General features: G+C 44.5%; 1 protein-coding gene across 5 annotated transcripts in view; it reads right to left on the bottom strand.

The window, feature by feature from the left end:
* Positions 1–15,874, bottom strand: part of heca (hdc homolog, cell cycle regulator) — a 140,744-nt gene that overhangs the window by 58,386 nt on the left and 66,484 nt on the right. Inside the window, exons 2-8 of one of the 5 annotated variants that reach the window (XM_018034211.2) lie at positions 12,811–12,859; positions 6,680–6,850; positions 5,918–6,274; positions 5,590–5,846; positions 5,281–5,532; positions 4,920–5,091; positions 4,327–4,720 (exon numbers count right to left, since the gene is read on the bottom strand). The exons of 1 other annotated variant lie outside the window; for it this stretch is intronic. In XM_018034211.2, the coding sequence (XP_017889700.1) occupies positions 4,443–4,720; positions 4,920–5,091; positions 5,281–5,532; positions 5,590–5,846; positions 5,918–6,274; positions 6,680–6,755 (1,392 nt within the window). In that variant the 5' untranslated portion in view covers positions 6,756–6,850; positions 12,811–12,859 and the 3' untranslated portion in view covers positions 4,327–4,442. Of the gene's footprint in view, positions 1–4,326; positions 4,721–4,919; positions 5,092–5,280; positions 5,847–5,917; positions 6,275–6,679; positions 6,851–12,810; positions 12,860–15,874 lie in introns of those variants that run through there. 3 more of the 5 variants (XM_026818232.1, XM_026818233.1, XM_026818234.1) reach the window with 3 other exon arrangements.

The raw sequence follows: 15,874 nt of genomic DNA, 5'->3' as shown, positions 1-15,874 counted from the left end.
TTAAGAAAAAAAAACCTTCTTTTGTAATATATGTATTAAAATAATCGCATTAAAAAAAAATTGCTGTCAACCGCAGTAGTAGGACACATTTAATCTGAACGAGTGGTGTAGTAGGACAAGTATGGAATCAGAACTGGGACAATATTATTATGACGCCTCTAAGCGAATTGAGAAACAGTTGGATTAAGAGAAAGGGTTGAAAAGTTATGAAAATACACTAAATCATTTATTGTGAAAAATATATCATACGTTTGAATGGGTTTTATAGCAGATCGGAATTTATCCAGGTATTGCAGCGCGATTAATTAGTGAGGGGCTAAACCTGGACAGCCACTGCCGTCTTGTCCCACTTGTACGTATTAAGTTTCAAAAGGGATTGTAAACTTGGACAGTAAATTATTAAATACATATCTATTATGTCCAAGTACTGGTTCCAAAATTCGTTTTGTCCCAGTACTACCTCCTTTACCTTATTACATTAGTGAACAATGGGCAAATTTTCCTTCGGTTTGCGCGAGAACTGACCAGTCCGGTCGTTTATTGTATATTAAATTACGCGTAAAGACGTTGTAATTCTTGATGTCTGATGACTGGAAAGTGCGAATGGACGAACTGGCTCTAATAGATTAATACGCTTCGCCCGTTTTCAGGTTATTGCTTGATCACCGGTACTTAACGCGAGATCATACTTCATGGCTGTTAAACAAGTGTGACGGATGACAGAATTGGTGCGAAATATGTTAACCCAACTCGAATTCCAAGTGGTATCGTCGACCAGAAAGAGTCGACAGACGAGTTTTGAGAAGTCAATGGAAAAATATGGGATATTTTTTAAGTGTGTTTGAAAAAGATGTAGACAAAGGGAGTATCGAAGGGATTGATACGTTATCATCGATAAAGAGTACGCGTCCATTGATGGGACGCACAGTAGTTTCTTTGAGCAGGCCGAGTGATAAAAGGATCGCATATGTAGACCGGTTGGAACAGCGATTTCCATTGACGTCGGCCTCCTACGAGTCTCTTGCCCGTTCCCCAGATAGTGGATAGACTCGCGATAGTAGTTGAACGCGGAATCTTGTACGGCTGTGTGCGACGTACGTAAGTACGTTTATTTCTGTCGTCGCGTTATTTATGGCAGGACGATAGCTTCTGCACAGGAAACGAGAATCGCGATCCGAGCAGATAAAAATTAATTAATCGGTCCCATGCTAAATTCAGTTCGTTGGCCTGGTCATCGTTTTAGATAAGAGCATGCGGGGTATCAGGTTGAAAAATGAAATCATTGATCCTTTGAACGTTGTATAAAATAATACTGTCTACTGACGATCGAGTCCAAGTTTCTTCAAAATCTGAGAAGAAGAGCGCGAACCGACTTGGGAGTCGCGCGAAAGAGACGTGAAACGAGGTCGGAAAAAACGTTCGGATTGTTCGATCGAATCGAGAAAAATCGTTCGACGACACGGTGACCTGTCCCCGTTTCGCGTGGCCTCGTGATAAACCGATGGAGGGAAAAAAAGTCACAGGTTTTGGGCGAGTCGGCGAGAGAAGCAGGCGAGAGTCGACGATACCGAGGCGGGAGAGAGGCCAATGGCCCCGGTCGTCGCCGGTGCAATGGTGCAGTGTGCAATCGAGCCGCGTTGTGCAACGGAGAGAACGAGGGGACAGGGGAGAGAAGGGGGAACCATCTGCGCGCGTTCGCGCCGTCTGCCAAGTGATCCGCGAGCGGAACCTTGAAGCGCGGATCGCGTGTGGGTCGAGACGGCTAAAGAGAGGAGAGACAGGTAAACAAGCCCAAGAGGGTGAATGGAGGAGTCTATCCGAGGTGGCGCATCGAGGAAGGGGAGAAAATAGAACTCGGATCGCTTGATACTTCCTTTGCATCGTATCGATTCGAGGTACGATAGTCGACCCCTCACCCATTCAGAGTTTATCGATTAAGTTTCCTATGGGACTTTGACGGAATTCGGCGCACAGACTTTGATCGTTCCGTGTGTTTTCCATTAACCCTTTCGCTTCGGATGTCCAGTCCGCCGAAGTACTGTCTCTGTACGGGCGCGCGCGCGCGCCGCGAATACGCACAATATGCGTTGTTGCTCTATATACGTTTTCCTAGGTCTTCACAAAACATATTATGCGCGCCGCTTGTAAGCGGCGCTCGAAGCGAAAGGGTTAAAGATAATGTCATATAATAATAAGAACTTATCGACGAATCCTAGTATGAAACTCCTGAGAAATCGTTGAAGGGTTTCGAGTAAGTTCCAAAAATTTTGTGACGAGCTTTTCCTTTTACGTTGGGGAGTCGGCGAGGAACGGTGTGATCAACCCCTGTCACGGAGAGACGTGAAAAAACGCGATTTTCCGCAGACGCTGGCGACACGGTATGATAAAACGGTCCAGCGTGGCTCGAACCACGTCAGTGAACCGATCCGGCTTGTCCTCCTCTTCCTCTTACGGTCGCAACGACGAGGATGGAAACTCGCCGTTCATGAAATATACAACAGCGAGCCTCAAACTGGCTCTCTTGACCGATTCACTGCACCGGACCGGAATATCGAGGGAGACTGGAAAAGGACACCCGAGTTTCGTGATCCAACATTTAAGCCTCGTCGATCATCCTTCTCTTTCTAATTTGACGTAATTACAGTCACTTGTCGATGTGTCAGAAATAAGAAACGCGCGTAACAAATAAATGTATAAAACAATTGATGAAAACACGTTTTCCTTTCCCTCGTATAATAAAAAAATACCACACGGTTCGACGAGTTCTTTCTCCTTCGTGTCCTTGAGTCAGAAAACTGCTAAGCCCTGACCGTGATATCGCGGGGCAATTTTTCAGCTACTCGCGATACCAGAGTCAGCTTCTTTCCACGAAAGAAAGAACCTACCGGCTGGTTCTTGACGTAGCACGGGAAAAACTCGTCTGGCCTCTCCCGCCCTCCCAACGGGGCTGTTTCTTGCCTCGGTCCGTCTTTCTCCTCCGATACTTTCGGTTTCGTCAGCAAATTTATTCGGTGACGAAGGGAACGTTATCTATGTACCACCGACCATCGAACCAGACGCCCAATTACGTTAATATACCAAAATTAAAGTCGTTCTACTAAAATTTAGATTAACTAATCAATTAATACTAGATTGCCCAAGGAAGTAATTTTGACTACTTTTGGGCAAATGTACAAANCAATATTCTTTCACAATGCATTAATTTTGACTGCTTTGGGCAATATAGGTATATACTAAGTTTCAGTCTTTCTAGTGTTAATTATCTCGGAAAATCTGAAATATTCTATTAAAATCCAGATTAAGATCCATGTACGATGTTCGTATTACGGATTCTACATGGATGTTTGACGTCCTCGAGGGATCAAGGCTCGAGTAAACATCCGGCCACGTGGAGAAACGTCGTCAGGGTCTGGGAAACGTGCGAAACCGAGGAGCGGAAGAGCTCAGAGACAACGCACGCCAGATCCTCGACGTGCAACGTCCGACCCTGACGAACAGAGATTTTATAGCAGCATCCATTATTACCACGACGATACGAGCGACTACTACGCTTCATAAATATAAATTCGAATGCATAATCGATGAAAGCGAACGCCTACCAGGCGACGCCAACTGCATCGCTGATGCACGAGGTTCACAGAGGGGGGGATTGCGTTTTACTGTTCTCCGATTCTTTAGAAATCCTGCATCGTGGAAACGCTTGAAAATGAACAAACTGTAGACTAATTTAATGTTTAACACCGACCGATACCGATTTTTATCATAAGTCGTGATCAAAGGATGTATAATCTACTTTCTTATCGATGCAATACTTTTTATCGAGGTGATCGGTGAACCAGGTTCATTGATCACCGATCGGTCAATGTTCCCCGATTAACCTCACGGGTCAACGTCCATGAAAGAACGCGTTCAGCCTTTTCCGTCGAAACCCGGCCAAAGGCTGTACAAATAACGCTCTCGAGCGCACGCTAATCTCAAGATTTTTCATATTATATAGAAGGCACAGCCGCATCATTGTTGACTCGAGAACAGCGCCAAGGGCAGAGCAGCCTGTAGGCGCATTGTGCGTGTCGCTGCATACGGTGCATGCTCGAGAGTCGCATAATCCCCTGTCGAGTTCAAGTTTAGCTCGCATCCTCGCTCGAGAAGAGGGATTTCGCTCGGCAACCGAGACCTACCTCTCTCTCGTCCTCAACCTTTTCCAGTATTTTTTGCCGAAACTCCATCGTCAGTTCCGACGCGGAATCCCATTGTACAGTCAAAGGAATATAAAATAAAACTATTCGTGAGATAAACTTTAGACTAACGAAAACACGTCTTCCAAAATGAATATTCTGATTCTTCCGAATGAAGTTACGTTTATTATCATTTACAAAAAATTCTCATACTTTCGTCGTTCATTAAAATTTTTCCGAGCGCCGTTTTCAGCGCGGTTCGTCCGATCAGTCGTAGATACCGTAAATGCCCAGCTCTTGCTGGATCTCTACGAAGGTCTTGCCCTTGGTCTCGATCATGAAGAACATCAGGAACACGAACGCCCCCAGGCAGACAAACGCGAAAAAGAAGAACGTAGCCGCGCTCCCGAGGATGCGTACGGCCGTCGAGAACGATACGGTCACGATGAACGCCAGCATCCAATTGAAGAACGCGGCGCTGGACGAAGCAGCTCCCTTTATATTCGGCGGGAAGATCTCGCCCATGTACGCCCACGGTATGGGTCCTGTCCGGAAAATTTTGTTTTAACTCCGATTAATGCAGGTCTGACACGATTTCAAATGAGAAAGCGAGATGAAAGCAAAGATTCGACGTTGCCTCGAAAGAACAAATAAATCGTTTCGACGAATCATCATTTGCAACTAGGTTTCATTGAGATGAGCGCGACTGCGAGCGTGAAAAAGCTAGACGTGTGTGTCACTGACCGGCGCCTAAGCAGAAGGCCAGAATGTAAGTACAGGTAGCCACCAGCGGTAACCAAGATAAACCGCTGGCCTGTTCGGAATCGGAACTTTTCACGAGGAAGAAGATGGCTAAGCTGCCCAGGCAAACGCCCATCACGCCCATCGATACCAGCATGAGGATCTTTCTACCTAGCTGTAAGAATCGTTTCGACTTTATTTTTTGCCGACCTCTTGACACTCGGTTCCCAGGTTCGTCGCTGTTTTAAAACCAACTGCTCGAGTCAAATTCTTCCGTTTGTTAAATGGTTAATAAAAAAAATTAGCGACGATTCCAAAATGGGATCATAGCTAAAGAAAGAGAAATTGGAAAGAGTCGGGGAACCTTGTCGATCAGCGCAGCGGAGATGAGGCAAGCCTCCACCTGGACCACCGCGACGATGACCATTTGAAACATCGAGTCTAGGTCGACGCCGGTCAGCCTGAAGACCGACTCGCAATAGAATATGATCGCGTTGATTCCGCTGAACTGTTGCGCAAACATCATCCCGTACGCCAGCATCATCGTCTTCAGGATCGGTCTGTGCATGAAAGCCTCGATGGACACCTTGTGCGCTCTGGTCTTCTCTACTTGTTCCTGTCGAAACCGTTCGTTCAAACGAGAACTCGCTACCTTCCGCGGTAAATAACTGACTTTAAACTCTCTGATCTCCGGCTCGATGTCAAAGTCCGGGCCACGGAAGTAGAGCATCGCCTTCCTAGCGGCAGCCTCGTTGTCCTTCATGATGTAATAGAGCGGACTCTCCGGCATGAATATCATGACGGAGGCGAACAGAAGCGGCGCACCGCCGCACAACGACGAGATTATGGCGACGTTCTTCGCGTAGCCGCAGCAGAAGGCGAACAGAATCCCGAACACGAGTAGCAGTTGAAAGAATACGCCCAACCTGCCTGCAGCATCATCGTCCAACGTGAATCTTCCACGTTAATCCTTCTCCGCCGCCGAAATTGGTTTCTCGTACCTCTGATCTGTTTCTCGCTGATCTCAGCGGAGTACATGGGCGCCACGACGCAGAACATGCCACCGCAGGCGCCGGTGATCAGCCGGCCGATGGCCATGAGCACCACCACCGACACACCTACGGTGATCAAGACCCAACCGAGAAGGAACGGTGGCACCAGCGACAGCATCGTCCATTTTCGGCCGATCTTATCGATCAGAAACGGCACCACGATTATGCCCAGCGCCGCGCCCAGTGGGAACACCGAAGCGACCAGGTCCGTCGCGAACTGATCGTACTCGTGCTCCTCCTTCAATATCTCGACGCACGGCGCGCTCCATCCGAGACCGCAGCCGAGAGAGAATCCGCCCAGGCATGCTGAAACCGTTTTAATTACGACGCAACCGCGTTGCAACTTTCTGCCGCGGAACAGGTTCTACCCGACGAGACCGTCGAACGCGACTATCAACACGGAGAAAGCTCGTGTTCGCAATTAGGTTGCAGATTTTACGGAAGATTCGAGGCGTAGAAGAAATGAAAAATACGTGCGCCGTGCAAAAGGAGGCTGGAGAATCTACGACGAACGCGTCGTGACTTTCTGCCGCGAAATAGGTTGATATCGATAGCGACTATAGATACGGAGAAAGCTCGTTTTACGCGTTACTGCTACAAAGTAATGAAAGAAAACTCGACTTGGTTCCGACTGAATAAAATGTTGAAAAATCGCGGGTACGTTGAGCGAATAGTTTCTCTCCTAAAGGAGTAAACTTATGGATTATGAACCTGCGGATGCGGCGATGTACTGTGGAAGCCTCCTCTTGAATCGTACGCCAAAGCTTTCTTGGTCTGGTGCCGCCATTGTTTGATAAAATTCGAGACGTCGTCGTGCCTCGATTCGTTACTAAATTCGTTCTCCTCTATCGAAATCGAACGGACGTAATGTCGATCCGTACTCTTCGACCGCAACAAACAAAAGAGGAAAAAGTAAGGACCGGATGACGAGAATCCTGATAAGACTTCACGTTTCGCGATTCGCAAAGAACAGTTCACGAAATTCGCCGATTAGCCTTTAAAATTGATCACGGCAGCGGCGTTATAAATTCTGATTAGGCGCGAAAGTACACGAGGCAACATATGAAAGGATTCTCGGAACGGTTTGGGGCGTGGGTTTCACGAAACGATGTCCCCAATTTTACAAGGCCGCTACTTCTTGGCCCTATACCTGCGATAGCCCCGTTTCCATCGTACGACGCAATAATAGGGATAAGGTCCCTTCCTCACGCCCGGTTACTTCGGCTAACGACATTCAAATTCCATTAGGGCAGCGCGCAATGTGCGGCTGACAACTTTCGGATTACAGATCGACGCTCCGGGTGTCTCTCTCTCTCTCTCTCTCGCACCCTCGGCGAGAGAAGAACCCTTGTCGGGATAATGGCGAGGAGAAAAGCGAGAACGGGGAAGGGGAGACACGACCGGAGAAGAAACAGGACCGATTAAATGGCGAACGGGAACGGGGTATTTAAATCAGTGCATCTACATTTTAAATATCGCTCGCCGATGCTGCGATTTTCCTCCTGCTCCTCCTCCTCCTCCTCCTCCTCCTCCTCCTCCTGATTTATCACTTTTTTCTCGTTTTGTTTCGATACCTTCCATATTTTTTATCTCACCGCCTTCTCGCATCTGCGAAACAGAGGTGACTGAAAGATCGCAGACTCCGCGTGATTGCGAGGTGAACGACCCAACCGACCACCCAACGGTGGTGGCGATGTCTCATCGACGGAGGAAGGAAATTGGAGAAAAGATAAAGAACGCGGCTGTTCTAGCCTCTATCTACATGTACGTGTAGTACACCGACAGGGTTGCTGCTGTTGCTTCCGACAAGGAACGTCCGCGGAGGGAATTCTAGATAACCGATAACGATACCCCGGCTCGGTGATCGAGCAAACGGCGTGTCGTTGCACGATCCGAAGAGAGGATGCACTGTCTTCCAGCGAAATGATCCACCTTCGTCTCCGCGATAAGGAAGATAACATGCAAATCGACCGCTTGGTTATCATCTCCCAAAGACGTTCTCGTAGACGTGATCGTTAAGAATCTATCCAAACTTGAGATTCCTACTGCTGATCCAAGTCTATCAGTTAAACGTTTTAATAAACGTGACTAAATTTCTTGAATGGCGAGAATATCAATGATCGATTACTTGAATGAAAATCATTAGTTCACACAACAACGGAAAAACGAAATCATAATCGATATTATAAATAGCATGTGTCAAATTACGAGATATGTTTGACACAATTGTACCCGTGATTGACCAAGTTAGATTCGGCGTTAGGAGGAGCGTGGGGCAAATCAGAAATCGGGCAGACGTAATTTGGTATCACGCGCCGCCCATTGGCTTTTTCTCAGGTTTTCAAGCACGCCGTTTCCATTCACGAGGCGCGTCGCCGTCCCATCCGCCGGGAATAACCGTATTTGCATATAAATATAAGTAAAAAAGTGTATTTGCATTTAAATGTCCGCGACGGGGCCCCGAGGAGTTCTTGGAGGCCCGCCACCCCCCGAAGCCGTGAAAGTTCGACGACACCCGATCGAAAGTTCGCGGCGACGTTAACGACCATCGAGAGGACGGCGATCAGAAATTGCGGAAAAATCCGTGTTCGATCTAATTAGATTTACCGTACAATCATCTACTGACTCGACAACTTTCTTTTACGGCTACATTTTTTCGTTCTCGTTTAAAGAGAAACACTTATTTCAATTGAATTTTACGAAACACGTTTCTCCTTTCTACGATTCGAAATCGATGATGGGAAACTGTGGCACGCGTATCCTTGTATTAATCCATCAATAGAGGCTAATTCCATCTGGCAAATTATCCGTTCGGAGCACATTGCGAATCAACAACGTTGCGAGCAACGGGATTCTGAAGGATCGTTGGTGATTAACGAGAGGAACGTGATAATTGCATGTAATTATGCCTCGGCAAAGTCAGATATCCTCGAGCTTTCGACCCAATGGCTACTAATAGTTACAACATTTCTGCTGGATCGTGCAATAAATGATAGCTCGATAGCAGAAATCGAGTGTTGAATAATGCAGTCGAACGAATAACAGTTTTCTCAGGGAACAATGTTCCCTGAGAATCCGTATGCAATGTTTAATAAATGGAATCCTGTATCAGCGATAAGGTAAAAGAGGTAGTAGTACCTGGACACTTTTGAACATAAATTTTTTATAATGTTTTTTACTACGAAATTTAAGCATAGTACATGAAAACTTATCATCTTAGCAGATAGCTGGCATCTCATAGTCATATTTAAGAAAAAAAAACCTTCTTTTGTAATATATGTATTAAAATAATCGCATTAAAAAAAAATTGCTGTCAACCGCAGTAGTAGGACACATTTAATCTGAACGAGTGGTGTAGTAGGACAAGTATGGAATCAGAACTGGGACAATATTATTATGACGCCTCTAAGCGAATTGAGAAACAGTTGGATTAAGAGAAAGGGTTGAAAAGTTATGAAAATACACTAAATCATTTATTGTGAAAAATATATCATACGTTTGAATGGCTTTTATACCAGATCCGAATTTATCCAGGTATTGCAGCGCGATTAATTAGTGAGGGGCTAAACCTGGACAGCCACTGCCGTCTTGTCCCACTTGTACGTATTAAGTTTCAAAAGGGATTGTAAACTTGGACAGTAAATTATTAAATACATATATTGCCCAAAGCAGTAAAAATGACTGCATTGTGAAAGAATAATGTGTAAAGAAATTTGTCTAAAATTAATTTTTAATATTTTTTATATTATTTACAGTCATATAACAAGTTATTAGTAAATGTTAACGATAAAAAAAATTTACTTCACTTGGGAAAAAAATAATTTATGCATTATTATTTGTACATTTGCCCAAAAGCAGTAAAAATGACTTCCTTGGGCAATCTAGTGTTAAAAATCTTTTGGTACAAATCGTTCTGCACGTGCTTCTCGAAATGGGATCGGTGTCATAAAAATGAAGAACACAGAGGCTGTACAGGTGGCCGTAAAGATCAGTATGGACATAGAATTACACGATGTGCCAATCACTTTTGCAACTACTTTTTATTTAAGATAACGCGATTCGATGTCAAAACCGTAAAACGGATTCGCTGGCGGACCTCTCGGGAGACGGCTTACATAAGCCGTGGAACGACTGGCTTTGGCTACCTTGAAGTCGGTCGTTGCCGCTGTCTCCTGCAATCGTTGCATGCCCAGAGCCTGTATGCATCGAACGTTCTTTATAGCCGACTGGCAATCAAGACTTGCAACGCGTGCACGGGAGACCGAGAGAGACGGGGAGCGTGTGTGCAGGCAACGAATAGATTTCAATTTCAACGTGGGAATGCGATTCTATACCGAAGAGATACGGTGGTGGTATTGATCCTCGCGGGACGGGACGGATAATAAATTGTTGATTCGAGTTCGTCCGAGAGTAGACGTCGTTAGGAAGACGATACACGTCTCCGACAGGAGTCTGCCTCTACCCACCCCTATGTGTATTATTATTCCCGCGGCGGATTCCGGAGCTGAACGTGCCGCTAACGAGCCAATCTCTACGCCATCGAACGTTTAATGAACGCGTGTGTGATCTTTCTACGAATCAACTCGTATCCTGTCTCTCTCCTCTTGTATCCGAAATTCTCGACTCGACGTTCTGAGTCTGCTCTCGATTCACAAAGGAATTTCGTTCGTCGTATTAAGGTAAAGGAAGTAGTACTGGGACAAAACGAATTTTGGAACCAGTACTTGGACATAATAGATATGTATTTAATAATTTACTGTCCAAGTTTACAATCCCTTTTGAAACTTAATACGTAGAAGTGGGACAAGACGGCAGTGGCTGTCCAGGTTTAGCCCCTCACTAATTAATCGCGCTGCAATACCTGGATAAATTCGGATCTGGTATAAAAGCCATTCAAACGTATGATATATTTTTCACAATAAATGATTTAGTGTATTTTCATAACTTTTCAACCCTTTCTCTTAATCCAACTGTTTCTCAATTCGCTTAGAGGCGTCATAATAATATTGTCCCAGTTCTGATTCCATACTTGTCCTACTACACCACTCGTTCAGATTAAATGTGTCCTACTACTGCGGTTGACAGCAATTTTTTTTTAATGCGATTATTTTAATACATATATTACAAAAGAAGGTTTTTTTTTCTTAAATATGACTATGAGATCCCAGCTATCTGCTAAGATGATAAGTTTTCATGTACTATGCTTAAATTTCGTAGTAAAAAAACATTATAAAAAATTTATGTTCAAAAGTGTCCAGGTACTACCTCCTTTACCTTATAAGTAGATCGCGGATTTTATGCATTCACGAGGAAATTGAATATACGAAAATAGAATGCCTCGCATGAAATGGATATTTGATAGGTAAAAGAAATTTCTACTTACGAGCCGCAATCTAACTGTAATTGAACGTAAAATTTACAATCCAATAGAGACGGAATAAAAGTCGCTCCCAGTGCCAGAAATTCGCTATTGTAAATCAGTAGCTGTTTTAATCAACGATTGTTCGCCGAAACAATGGGCAAGGACGAGTTTAAACGAGATCGCGGGGTATAAAAGGCAACGTAGATCTCGTTTCGTGTTAGAAGTTGTCCCGGTTGAAAAAACATGCGTCGACCTGTCGTAGCGTTGGCGATTCTCGCCACTCTCGTCGTCGTTCGTAAGTGTATTCTGATTTAAGATTTACGACTTTTCTTATTCATCGAGCGAACTGAAATTTGGTTCGTCAGTTGAAACGACGGCAATGCCTGAGGAGTTACTGCTGAGAGCCCTGAGGGGAGTCGAAAACTGGCAGATATGTCCAGCAAACGAGGAATGGACACCTTGTGGACGCTGCGGCGAGCCTAGATGCGATATGCTACATCCCGCGCCTTGTCACTTGGTCAGTAATATCTTCAGGTTCCCGTAAAAAATCATGGCCAATAATCTCGTCAGGTCCTCTCGTCAGAAAACAGAATTAAGTGAATGATGCTCAATGCAAAAAAAAAAACACAAATCTTCTGGTCACTTTCAAAGAACGAATTATCGTAATCAGATTTGAAGAGGACCTGGTCTATTTTCTAATCATTTTTTTTATGATCGACCACGTTTGTTCGTCCGTAATAATAACGAGTTTGTCACAGATGTGCAGAGGAGCGTTGGGCCCAAAATCCTTCTCTGGCTGTCGCTGTAACCAGGGACTCGTTAGGAAGGAAAATCGTTGCATACCTCCTGGTATGTGCTAAGTCTAGAAGAGCCGTTGACGACTTTCGTATTGTAATCTAACGTGCATGAAGTAATAAAGAACGCTTGTACAATGGTACACCGAGCGCGTGACTCGTTATCATCGGCTAATTAATTCAACTGGTTGGAACGACTCGTTTGAAAAAGTAAACACGCTTACGTGTCTCTTTATAAATCAATCGCTCTTAACGTTCGCGTAGCGACGTTTATAGAGCGTGGAAAGAACTATAGGGAAGGCTAATATTTTCACGGTAGACGATGAGTTTTGAAAGCAAGTGATCCTGCAATTGCTTTTACGATAGCAAAGTTATTCACCGAATCATTAAATAAAATTTAATACAATGCGATGGCCAAAGCGGATTTGAATTTTCCAGAATTGTTTTGAGAAATTCGGTCGGGACGACCTAATTCCGGGAGGGAGACGTGACTTAGCCGAACGCCCTCGCGCAATCGATTCTAACGAGAGAGGCTTAGGACGGCCGATCAAGCGCGTATAAATCGTGGCTCCCTCCAACGTGGGGTGTTAAGGCGGACGGGAATGGTGTTTCCCGATAAAAGTCACCGGACCGAAGGAAATTCCCTCTAACCGAACCTCGAGACATTGTTTTTCTCTACTACCTACCGCGTGTGCTCGCTATACCTCAGACGCCTTAAGTAGTCAGTGAATTTACCTGCAACAGAAAAGAGAAAAGCCACTCGTTAGCATGGATCGTACAACGTGAATGTTAAATTAGAACAGGGCATTTTTTTAATCGTTTGTTATTCAGATTAAATTTCTGAAATTGCTGACACGATTAATCCAAAGTATGCCGATTTTTCCTATCCGACAACGTACGGGGGGGATTGAATAATTCAAAGGATACATCACGCGTGACGGTGAAAAAGTTGTAAAAGCCGGGGCGCGCACGGATCCGATGTATAACTAATGGCGGTAATAACGACACAATGGCGAGCGTGCTCGCGTTGATTTACTCTTCACGCTCGACTACGCCTTTGCTGCGAGTACGCCCACGAGCGCGTGAACGAGAGAGAGAAAGCCCGGCTGCACTTACCCCGGGAGAATCGAAGCAACGGCGCGAGGAAAAAACGCCACCGTTCGTAAATTATCGCCGATCGTTCACGCTCGATTGAAATAGAACCTTTATCGAAACCCGTCCGACGAAACGCTTCGCGTTAATTGCTAATTTCCATCCATTTGTCAGTGGAACGTCGCCACGCGTTAGATAGTTCGAAACCAGATTTCTCATTTGCATCTCGCAAATTCTCCCGACCAAACAGATTTACGAATAACTCACGTACACTCGATTTTGATTCAATTCTCGACTACGTCAATGTTATTGTTTTACTCAAGTATTACAACTCGTGGAACGTAGTACAGATCTTGAATACGATTGTTTCATAATGTTCTGCATATAAAGTACACAAAGCTCAATGTTATTCAGAGATAAATAATTCTGAGTCGAAGGTAATGAGCATTTCTGGTCGAGGGATTCCCTCGACAAATAATATCGAAATCTCCTCGATCTCTGGACAAATATTTGCAACTTCTGTTCATGTTACCAGGATAGGGAACGAGAACCTGCTAAAGTCTCCTTATCACGATACGAGCACTAATAAAAACAGATCTCCGACGAGGAATATGTATGAATGTTCATGACTCATTACAGTAACGAGGAAAACACGAGATATTGATGTTTGGTTAAAAGAAGAGTAAACACGATAGAGGATTTCATAAGCGAGTTTTCAAACGATGAATGATTTTCGATAAAAGTGATTACGCGATAAAATGGAAATGGGGAATAAGTGAAGTTTGATAACACGATAACGAAGATACCGATGCACTTCTCGAAACTCGTTCGCTCCGACATTCCAAACACAGCATTGTACCACTCGGTATTGTACGAGGAGCCACATTGGCAACTCCGAGGCATAAATGCAAAACGGTTGTCGCCTCGAGTCGCGATAAGGTACAGGGAACTAGCCATCAAGTATTGTTTCTAACTGCTGAGAAACACAACTCGCGTATCGGCATTTTTAATGCAGCTAAACGTGTATTAGGCGATAAGATAACTGGGTAACATACATAATTGATGCTCCGATAGAGTTACAAGATTTACGGTTCAAGCTTCAGTTCATCGGAAAATTTGAGACCACTCGGCAATCGTTGCAACTTTTTAGAGATTAAATTTTAAGCACGTATGTTTACACGTGACTCCCAGAGATTATAGAATTGCGCTGTAAATAAATTCGTCAGCGAACTCAGGCGAAACCGATTCATCTGAACATCTCAACTGCACGACGTACATAATAGTCCGGGCGCTCGTAACACAAAAAATGGAACAATTTTTTACAGTCTGCCATTGATAGGGGAAATATTTACAGCCACAAGCTGTAGATAGATGTACTTAAAAATCTTCGTTACGTGTTAATGCATACTTAAACATTAACTTTAGTTAGCAAAAAGAACGTAGTTTCTTGAAACAACTTTCAAACAGTCTGCCTTGTGAAATTTCGTCAATTTTACGCTAACATTAGCCTAAATTGAGCTTGGCAGATTGTAAAAAATTGTTCTTAGACGATTGTTCTTGTATGATTTAATTGCTAACTAACATAAGTACGCTTTATTCTTGTACTGAAGAAAACCATCTGCCAATAAACTTTTCATGGATTGCGCAATCTTGCCTTGTGCTCAAATAAATGGCAGACTGTTTGAAAGTTGTTTCAAGAAACTACGTTCTTTTTGCTAACTAAAGTTAATGTTTAACGAAGATTTTTAAGTACATCTATCTACAGCTTGTGGCTGTAAATATTTCCCCTATCAATGGCAGACTGTAAAAAATTGTTCCATTTTTTGTCTTACGAGCGCCCGGTCTATAAAGAAGGTATTCCAAAACCAGAGATGAAAAATCGAATCGAAGGATCTTCGCTCTAACGAAACGAAATTCTAGAGCCATAAATTGCGGTGGAGCAGCTTCCGGTTTCCGAATAGAGGCTGGATGCGACCGTGAAACGTGCATGATTGAGGGGTGGAGGAAAACTAGAAAGGGTGTCGATCGAGAAAATAATTCGTCGTCGACCGGACGGCCGAGGGGCGCCACAGGACTCGTTTCCGGTCGAACGAGTATTTATTTATCGAACCGTTTTGCCTCCTTTGTCACGGCGAACGGATCCCCGAAGGCGCGTGCAACCGGGCCAAGACGGCCAGGCGGAAGTGCAGGGTGTGGATTTTCGATGCGCGGAAATGGGGTAGCAACGGGAGCAAGGTGAAAAAAAAGACGAGGCGGCCCAGAGGGAGAAAGCAGAGAAAGAGAGAAGAGGAAATGACTGGTAACGCCGGGAGCAGCTGCTCCCGAGCCGAGCATTTTGCGAATTCCGCCGCGAGGCATTAAGAGGCCACCCTTCGTTCCCTTGCGACTCCGTCTCTCTCTCTCTCTCTCTCTCTTTTTCTCACTCATTCCGGCCTTTTCTTTTCACGTTTCCTTTTTCGGCGACACGTGAAAACGAGCAGGAGAGAAAGCTCGTGTCTTTATTCTCTTTTTGTTAAATAAAAACAGGAAAACGAGAGGTATAATAAACTGTTTTCTATTAAGTTAGAGAACGCATCCGACCGTCTTTTAATTTAGGTTTCAGTCTCGGCACGTATTGCACTTGCCACTGAAGAATGTTTACAAGGAAAGTGTACGTGC

Source organism: Ceratina calcarata, unplaced genomic scaffold, assembly GCF_001652005.2.
Source record: "Ceratina calcarata isolate Rehan_Ccalc_2016 unplaced genomic scaffold, ASM165200v1 scaffold78.2, whole genome shotgun sequence".
In the NCBI taxonomy this organism is placed as follows: domain Eukaryota; kingdom Metazoa; phylum Arthropoda; class Insecta; order Hymenoptera; family Apidae; genus Ceratina; species Ceratina calcarata.
The sequence above is the reverse complement of the archived record's forward strand: the minus strand, read 5'-3'. Positions and strand labels throughout refer to the sequence as shown.